The 9,005-nt window shown below is 40.8% G+C and overlaps 1 protein-coding gene across 20 annotated transcripts in view; it reads left to right on the top strand.

Annotated features, from left to right (window-relative positions):
- The window catches only part of LOC108247393 (ankyrin-3), a 94,767-nt gene that overhangs the window by 17,958 nt on the left and 67,804 nt on the right, over positions 1-9,005 (top strand). For all 20 annotated transcript variants that reach the window (XM_037980743.1, XM_037980742.1, XM_037980730.1 and 17 more), the window contains exons 2-4: positions 4,523-4,624; positions 5,757-5,855; positions 7,691-7,789. In XM_037980743.1, coding sequence (XP_037836671.1) covers positions 4,523-4,624; positions 5,757-5,855; positions 7,691-7,789 — 300 coding nt within the window. The remainder of the gene's footprint in view (positions 1-4,522; positions 4,625-5,756; positions 5,856-7,690; positions 7,790-9,005) is intronic.

Here is a 9,005-nt window from a genome sequence, read left to right on the forward strand (position 1 = left end):
TCCTGCAAGTTTCATTAAAATCTTGAATCGTTTTTGTCAAAGTCACAAACAGACCCGGGCAAAAAACACGATCGCCCGTGTTCGAGGTTTAAAAACCAAAAGTCGTCGTTGTTCATGTTGTCGTGTCACCGCTGTGGCGAGGGTGAGAAAAGAACATTCTTCGGATATCTCTGATGGTTAAATAAAGATGCACAGGAATGTCAATGGGCCCGTTGCTGAAAAACAATCCTCTCTAATGGCGCCGGAAGTTGCCAACAAAAGCCAAACGTTGACACGATGAGCTCCGAAAGATCACCTGTTTGTGAAACGGATGATACCGTTTCAGGATCAGAGCGGAGTCAGAGTTATTGTTTGGGTTTTAATCAGCTGCAGCTTTACAAGTTTTTAACTCACAGTTGAGTCAGACGTCCTGGTCACAGTAAACCTCCTTCATTCTGATCAGGTCCTTTCTGTGAGTCGGTGATGAGCTCAGCGACCAGCTTCAGCTGATAATTTGGTAAATGGTAAATGGACTGTACTTATGCAGTGCCTTTCTGACCAACCAGGCCACTCAAAGCTCTTTACAACACAATCTGTTCCCTCATTTCTCCATCCACACACATTCATACCGCACTCTGCTGCATCTCCACAAAGCTAATCTGAATAAATCATTTTGTAGAGTCTAATCAGCGCTTTAGATCGGATTCATACACCGATGGGGCACATCAGAGGCAATTAGAAGGTCAGCGTCTTGCCCAGGGACACTTCAACATGTGGCATACTGGAGGAATCGAAGATAATAATCTTTATTTGTTCACAGTAACAAAGATTACAGCGCAGTGAGGATGAAAACGCCGCCTGCAACACGAGACTCTTCAATAAATCACACGTCGGATTGTTGTTTGTAAAGAATCCGTGCTTTGGAGGAAATGATTTCCTTTGGCGGTCTTTGTTGTGCATCTAACACCTGTGGCTCATTTTTATCACCCAGTGCTCTGTGTGTGTGTGTGTGTGTACACCTAGCTTCTGTTACCTTTTTAGGACCACCTCTGGTATACACACCTGCCTCGTTGGGACCACTTGTTTCCTCCTTTGGTGGAACGCCATTTTTGGGTTAGGGGTCAGGTTTAGGGCTAAGATGTGGGTTAGTTATGTACTAGTAATGGTTAAGTTTAGGGTTAGGGTAAGGGTCAGGCTAAAGAAATGAAAGGAAATCCATATATGGTCCCAACAAGGACAGAAATACGAACTTTTGCAGCCAACTGATTTTAGAAGAAACACAAAAATTGGTTATAACTCAGTCAATTTTACAGATAATGAGTTAAAATTTGGTGTGGTAGTAGCTGAGAGTCCTTCCTAATATATACTTTGAGCCCTAACATATTGTAGGTAAACATCTCCCATTTATTTCTGAGTTGTTGCCTTTTCTTGATGCAGAAATGACTGATTTTGGAGTTTTGTTGCGTTTTTTTTATGTTACATTTGAACCAAAGTCAAATTTCCACATTAGTGGATGATGAAGTGTTTTGTAAATATAAAGTAGGAACACCAGCTCACTGATCACATGGAACAGATCTGTAACATGACCGTAATGGTTGATGGGAAATTTTAACTGACTTTGTAGCTAATGACAGAAGTTAATGCTTTTTTAATGGGATTTATTGGAGCCGAACATTAGTGCGCATTTAGCAACTAAAGAGCCTGAAATGTCCGTCAGGAGTTAGTGATGACTAGAAATCAAACTCAAGTAATTAATGTTCTTTCTTTACATTATTCAGTGTTATAATGAACCGATCAGTGAAAAAGTGAAACTGTCATAATAAAAAAACAGAGTAAGGATGGACATTTTAGGCCAAAACAGTTAATTTATTAATAAATATCAGCCACAGCTACAAACAAACAGGAAGTCCAACTTGCAGCCGGTTGTCCTTCTTTCAGCGCTGGTTTATTTCATCCTTAACTCACACAGAGATGATTCATATAACATGTCAGCATAGCAACAAACTATAAAAGCAGCGTAAGCATCCGAACCAGCGCTAAGCTCTGCTGATTTAGGACGAATGTCGGTTTTATCTTCTTGCTTAAAGAAGGACTTTGTCCACATGGTTGGGACTTAAATGGTCTCATAGCTGAAAACCCGTCTAATGAAGCCGAGTGTTCGGGTACGGAGACAGCCGCTGCTGCTAATCCTCTTCATCTTCATCAAGGCTGAGCTCACCCTTGATTATAGCTTCCACTTTCTAATCCTTTCAAAATAAACTACGATGGAAGAAATATGAGTTGTTTTATTCATTTATTTATTATATGGCAGCCAGAGCGGGAAAAATATAATTAAAAGCAACTTGGTGTGTCACTACCAGGGGTGGTTATTTAAAAAAAAACAGAAAATTCTTAAAATTCACCTGTTTTAATTGGACTTTTAATTTAAAAAAATCACTGCCCATCTCTAATACAGGATGAAACCGTCCCCCACCCACATTGATTATTGGAAAAACAATATCAGTCATAAAAAAAACACATTTTCCTCATTCTTTCTGTTCTGTCATGATACTGAAACCACTTTTCGCTTCAGTCTGAAGTGCAGGAGGGCATCGAGGGCAGTGATGGTCATTATATTATTTAATGATTTATTACAGCTCAATTAGTCGGAGGTGGTATTGATTCCTGCACGCTTGATATTTCCGTTACGGTACGTTGTGATATATCGTGCAGCCCTGTTGTAAATCGTCCTGTGAAGCTGAGCCTCGATGCAGAAACTGACACCGTTTTAGGATCACGTCTGATCGTCACAGATTCTGTTCTGGATGACTCCTTGGGTGTGGCGGGCTGATCTCAGCACTGCAGTCAGGAAATCAGAGACGAACGCTTTCTGCCTCTTATTCTCTCAGTGACACACTCAGGTTGTGTTTCCTGAGATCCTCACACACTCATCAACCCCTGGTATATTTTATTCTGTGTGTGTGTGTGTGTTGGCAGTGCTGACAGGTTAATTTGCTGCTGCTTGCCTGAAGAAAAAAACCTTTTTTCAGTCGTAGATTCATGCAGGATGATTTAGAAATGTGTTTGCACTAATTATGCTGTCTTCAAAATAAACCTGAAAGTCTCACAGGCAACAATTTCAGACGATTGCAGACGTTTTTGTTTAGTGATGATAGTCATAATTACTGTTCCCATAATACTGAACCTAACAAGTACAGTGATGGATGGAAGAGTTGGCCTTTATGTTGTCAGATATTTTACTTGTAAGTGAAGCGAATCTTATTTTATGTGACATCTGTTGCTGTGTGCCGTTCATTGTTGTAGTTTTTACTTACGATAGTTTGTTTAGTTACAGCTAATAAACTGATAAAATGTTCCATGAAAGTAAGAACACAAATACAAATAAAGATCCAGAAGGGATGCATATCACCCGCCACCTTTCCTCTCATGTTGAGGAATGATGGAGCCATTTTGGGGATATCTTATAAATAATATTTTGCTTGAGCTCACTCCATATAGTTAGCTCTCAGATGATGTGTTGGGGATGACTTTCAGCTACTTCTGTGTCAAATTTTAGTTTAAAATCTGTCAGATTGACTGAGGTATGCTTATTTTTGTGGCTGTGGCAGCCATCTTGATTGCCTCCGAAATTAAATTATTTGCTTACTTTTTAAAGTTTCGTTGAAATCGTTCCACTCAGTCATGACATATTTTGCTAACAGACCCATGAATACTCAGACAGAAACATTTTGTTTAGGCTAAGAAACAAAAAGGCGAAAGTTGGGCGATAAAACTTTTCATCTCCATCAAAATAACCAATCAGGATGGAGTAGCAGTTTGATGTTTTTGCCCTGATTTGTTCTGATTACAGAGCTTAAAGCAGATGTTTCACATCTGTCACGTGAAGAAGCAGATTTAGTAAACCCTGCAGTTGTTGGCGTGTTTGGCAGGTTGGTTGTTGAAGGTTGTGTACTTTACGTTTCCTTCATATATAAACAGTTTGCTCAGCTTCTGGTTTACCATCCAGACGGGGCTCTTTTAGGTGGTTTTTATCAGCCAGTCCTTCAGGGACTGGATGACCTCATCTCTGAGTGCAGAGTCCATCCCAGAGGTGTCCAGTTCTGGTCCTGGTCCTGGTCCTGGTCCTGAAGGTCCTCCATCCTGCAGGTTTTAGATGTTTCTCTGCTCTTCAGCAGGTCTTAAAGTTCTGCTGAAGCCCGTTAATCCCTCAGTCATTCAGATCAGGTGAGTCGGAGCAGAGAAACATCTAAAACCTGCAGGATAGTGACCCACCAGGACCAGGACTGGACACCACTGCTCTGTGAGGAGGCGGTGACACAAACAGAACAGTTTGTGACGAATGTGATGAAAAGTTTTAACTTTTCCAACAACATAAACGGCCCAAACGATGCTCAGAGCTGTCCTGGATTATTATTTGCTCGAGAAGGCAGCTGTTTTGGAACTGCATGTTAGTTTTTGTATTTAACTTCACAGAAGAGCAGTTTGTATTTTCTATCCTGAGCTTATCAAATGAAGATTACAGCCATGGTTTGTCTCCCTGCAGACGGATGTGAACGCCTGTTATCTGCGCGCAGCTCGGGCTGGAAATCTGGAGAAAGCTTTGGACTACCTGAAGAACGGAGTCGATATCAATATTTGCAATCAGGTAAGATCATCACACTGTAAACTGTTAATAACAACACTGCTGTGGTTTTAGCCATTTATTCTTTATTCTCTGCAGCATTTTATCTTTGTGGCTAGACTCATCAGGACTCTTACTTTGTATCATTTGTTCATGATGATAAAAACGTTTCTGAAGAAGCTTTTAAACGTGTCAGTGCAGTTTCTAATAACCTAAGGTAAGATTAAATGCCTACGTTTAGATATGTGAGCTGCATAAGAAGTTTAAAGAAACGTTAAAGGGTCACCATGGTAACCACACATCTGTGTCTGTCACTCCCTGACAGCAGATTTTAGAGAGAAAGACAAAAACAGACATAAAATGTAAACCCGAGTGTGTGCTCTCTGCACCCTGAGGGGATTTGTGATCAAACTGTAAATCCTCTAACAGTGAGTGGTTAAAAAAAAACAACTCCCTCTGCATTTTGTTGTTTCATTTGTATATGTACTAAGAGTTTGTTTGCAAAATGTTTGAAAACTTTAGACGTCTCAAAAATTAGTCCTGGACATTTCATGAAACAAATCAAACCTAAACTGTAATTGTTCAAAAACCTTAAAATATTTCAAAATAAAAGTCCAGACGTGTCAAGCCCAGCTTCCTGACTCTGAATGATGTCTTTAAAGCGAAGTCTGTCTGAGCTGTGGAGCTCCTGAGATCTGAGTTTTCCCGGTGTTGTCTATGGAAAACTTTCCCAGTTTTTTGCACATTTTGTTTATGTTGTACGACAAACTGCTACCAAAGGTTAGAGCAAACTGTTCCTAATGGAACTGCACATTTTGATGTATAGACTAAAAACAGAAACTAAACAGAATAGTAGAAACAGGGGTGTCAAACTCCAGGCCTCGAGGGGCCGCTGTCCTGGAAGTTTTAGGTGTTTCTGCTCCAACACACCTGATTCAGACGGTTTAATCACCTCCTCACCAAATCATCAGGTTCTCCAGGAGCACGGCAACAAGTCATCCATTTAAACCAGGTGTTTTAAAACAAGAACACGTCTAAAACATGCAGGAGAGCGGCCCCCGAGGAACGGAGTTTGACACCCCTGGTTTAAACAGATCCACTGACATGAGCGAATACTTTCTCCTCACGTCTGTCTCCTGCTTGTTTTCCTTCCCAGAATGGTCTGAACGCTCTCCATCTCGCCTCCAAGGAGGGCCACGTGGAAGTGGTGGCTGAGCTCATCAAGCACGGCGCCAACGTGGACGCAGCCACTAAGGTGCGTTGGCGCCAGCCGTCACAGGAACACGGGCGTGCTCGGCCACGTTCTGCTGAATTTGCACCTATCCCAAAGTCACATTGCTGAGGAGATGAATGGCTGTGCGTTAGAGGAGGGGACGAGATCCCATCTAGTAAAAGTCTGTCACTGAGCGCGCACGGCAGTATTTCACCACGCGAGCGTTTGCTGTCGGTGTAAAACGCTCACAGGAAGCATTAGTGCTGGAATAAATGACAGTGAATCCATGCAACAGGAGGAAAATGAATTAAATCCTGAAGGTCTGCAGATGAAGTGGCTGTTTGTTTGACAGGATTGATTCTGCAGAACTGCTGAGCTGCACTGATCCTCTGGTCTCTGGAAACTTTCACCTGTTTTATAACAAAAGCATACAAAGTTGATTACCGATTATTATAAATATCCAGCATTTCTTTCCGTTAATATGTGTAAAATGCCCACATTCTGAAGCAGAGCCTTGTTTTCAGTTTTCTGGGTTTGCACCTGTTGGCTGGATCTGTGGGGTTTGGATCAAGGCGCAGTGACCTTTGTAATCAATTAATGTGTCACTCAGTCGGTTGTAGGGAGTGGAAATAAAAACCCGTCTCCCTCTCATAGTCCTGGGATGGATGTTTGATCCGTGATGTTTAAATGCGAGCCAGCTTTTCACTTTTCAGACATTCCCACTCAATAAAATTCCAAGACTGAAACATTAAGGTTTAAATAATATTTATGGAACGATGTTTGTGCGCCAGCGTGCATGCAGACTGGAGAGGAAGGGGACACAGATCTGGGTCTTAAACACTCCTCAAGTTGCTCTTTTCTCAGGTTTTGTTACGTTTTCGACGGGTTCTTATTTCCGTTCCCGTTCAGATAAGAACAAACCGTTTCCTGGATCTGGCCTCTTGTTGTCAAGTTGGTCTCAGTGAAAGTAGGAGTGTGTTGTTGCTGTGTGAATCACAGCTAACAGCTGCTGTAACCGACACACACACACACACACACACAAAAAACAGGTGTTTTTATTCAAAGAGTTAATGTGTGTACCGCTGTTCCTCCACACGGTTTATCTTACCACTGTCTAATTTTGTCTGTTCGGTTGTTTTCCTCTTTCTGTTCATCGATTTGTTCCCATATCAGAGCTGTCATCTGTCGCCATGACAGGATGGCGATCATGTAACTGACATGACGCTTACAATAAGATAGCTCCGCCCTCGCGGTCATGTGACCTCGGGTAGACAAGCCTCCCACAAACTGGGCAGCTGACATTTGAGGCTTTTCTGCCACATCGAGTCCAACATCAGTTTTGTGAAGTTAATTGAAGAAAATCACAGAGAAATCGAAGTTAACTTTTCTTTATTTCGATTCATTTAATATTAACTCAATTTAAACTGATTTAAATTCAGCCGTGAAAGTGAAACAAAGTCAAGAATTCAAAGAGAAGCGCAGCTGCCTTTGATTCAACGCGCTACAAATCCCCGAAAGACTGAGAGTCCACAGCAGGAAGTGAAATACAGTCCGAATAAATCCAGTTAATTCAACTCGTAATGAATAATGTTAGGATATAATCCCTTATTTTGTGCTATTTTAGTGGTTTCACATGGGATAAATGAGCTTTAAATACTGATGTGGTTACAAACTACAAATCACAAACGCTTCAAGGATGTCAGGTTTCATCTGTTTCCGTGTTGTTCTGCTGATTTAGGAGCATTTATTTGTTGTCCAGATGTAATAATATCAGACAAATATATATATAAACATAGTCATCTCTTAAAATTAAAGCAAACACCAATAATAATAATAATAATAATAATAATGAAACCTTTTCTCTTCCTTCCCAACAGAAAGGAAACACTGCCCTCCACATAGCTTCCCTCGCCGGGCAGACTGATGTGGTGAAGGAGCTCGTCACAAATGGTGCAAATGTCAACGCACAATCTCAGGTACAACACACACACACACACACACACACACACACACACACACACACACACACGCGCGCGCGCGTGCACAAAACAATGTGTGAAACCAGCCTGGAGTGTGTGTGTATCCATGCAGATGAATCATCTGTGTTTGTGTGCTGTGTCAGCAGCTTTACAAGGCAGCCTGGCTTCAATTCAGTCGTTATCACACACACACTGGTGACCCTGTGGCCACAGCAGCCATAATAATGTCAGCGTCAGAGCCTTGGCAGGAGCTGCTGAGAGGAAGAAAATGCCGCTGATATTGACAGGTTCTTACTGTCTTCATCCTGAAGCTCATCAGAGAAAAACTGGAGCTGTAAATATAAAATAATACAAGGAAAAACTGTACAAATGCCCATCATAAGCTGTATTTTTTTTATAAATCAAAGGTGTTTACATGCCGGGACATATTTATCCTCCTTGAAGCGTCTTTTTCAAAATAATTTCTCAGGTTTTGTTCTGAAACTTTGCTCCAGCTCTTTATTCAGCTCATAAAATGTGTAACTCTGTAAACAGAGCGTTTTGTTTGGCCTCGTTCACAGGGAAAGAAACAAAAACTACGAGAACGTAAACTCCTTTCAGAGTGAAAACTGTAATATTTTATGCTTTGTTTAACTTATTCAACCAATCAGAATATTAGAATAAATTAAATTAAATTAAAAACTTAGACCCGAATCACACAAACACTGATTATTTTCAAAACAAACGTCTTCTGCTGCCGTTGGGACTCTCATTTAAATGCAAACTGTTTTTCTTTTTCTTTTTTTTTTAATCTTTTTCCAGTTTTTGGTGCTGATTAACCAGATTAAAAGCCCTGACTCATTAACAAACACTAACACATTAATTCAGAACTCAGATATGTTGCAGTTATTGATTATATTAAACACATCCAGGGGTGGAAATTAAAAAATTTGTTGTGGACAAATTTTTTTACCAGCCACTCAAATATTTTACCAGCCACTATTTTTTGTTGTGACAAAAAGTTATTTCATATGATGATGATGATCGACGCGGGTGGAAGCAGTTGTGGTGCCCTACAACCAGTTAATTTACCAACAAGTCTTTAACTGTGTTTATTCCTCTCATCATGGACAATAAGTCCTCTGAATTTGGAGACATTTGGGTTTTTTTTTGCAAAAGTTACCAGGGGGGAACCAAATATTTCAGCTGTCTGAAATAATCGGTTCCCCCTCTA

This window comes from Kryptolebias marmoratus, linkage group LG17, assembly GCF_001649575.2.
Source record: "Kryptolebias marmoratus isolate JLee-2015 linkage group LG17, ASM164957v2, whole genome shotgun sequence".
NCBI lineage: Eukaryota > Metazoa > Chordata > Actinopteri > Cyprinodontiformes > Rivulidae > Kryptolebias > Kryptolebias marmoratus.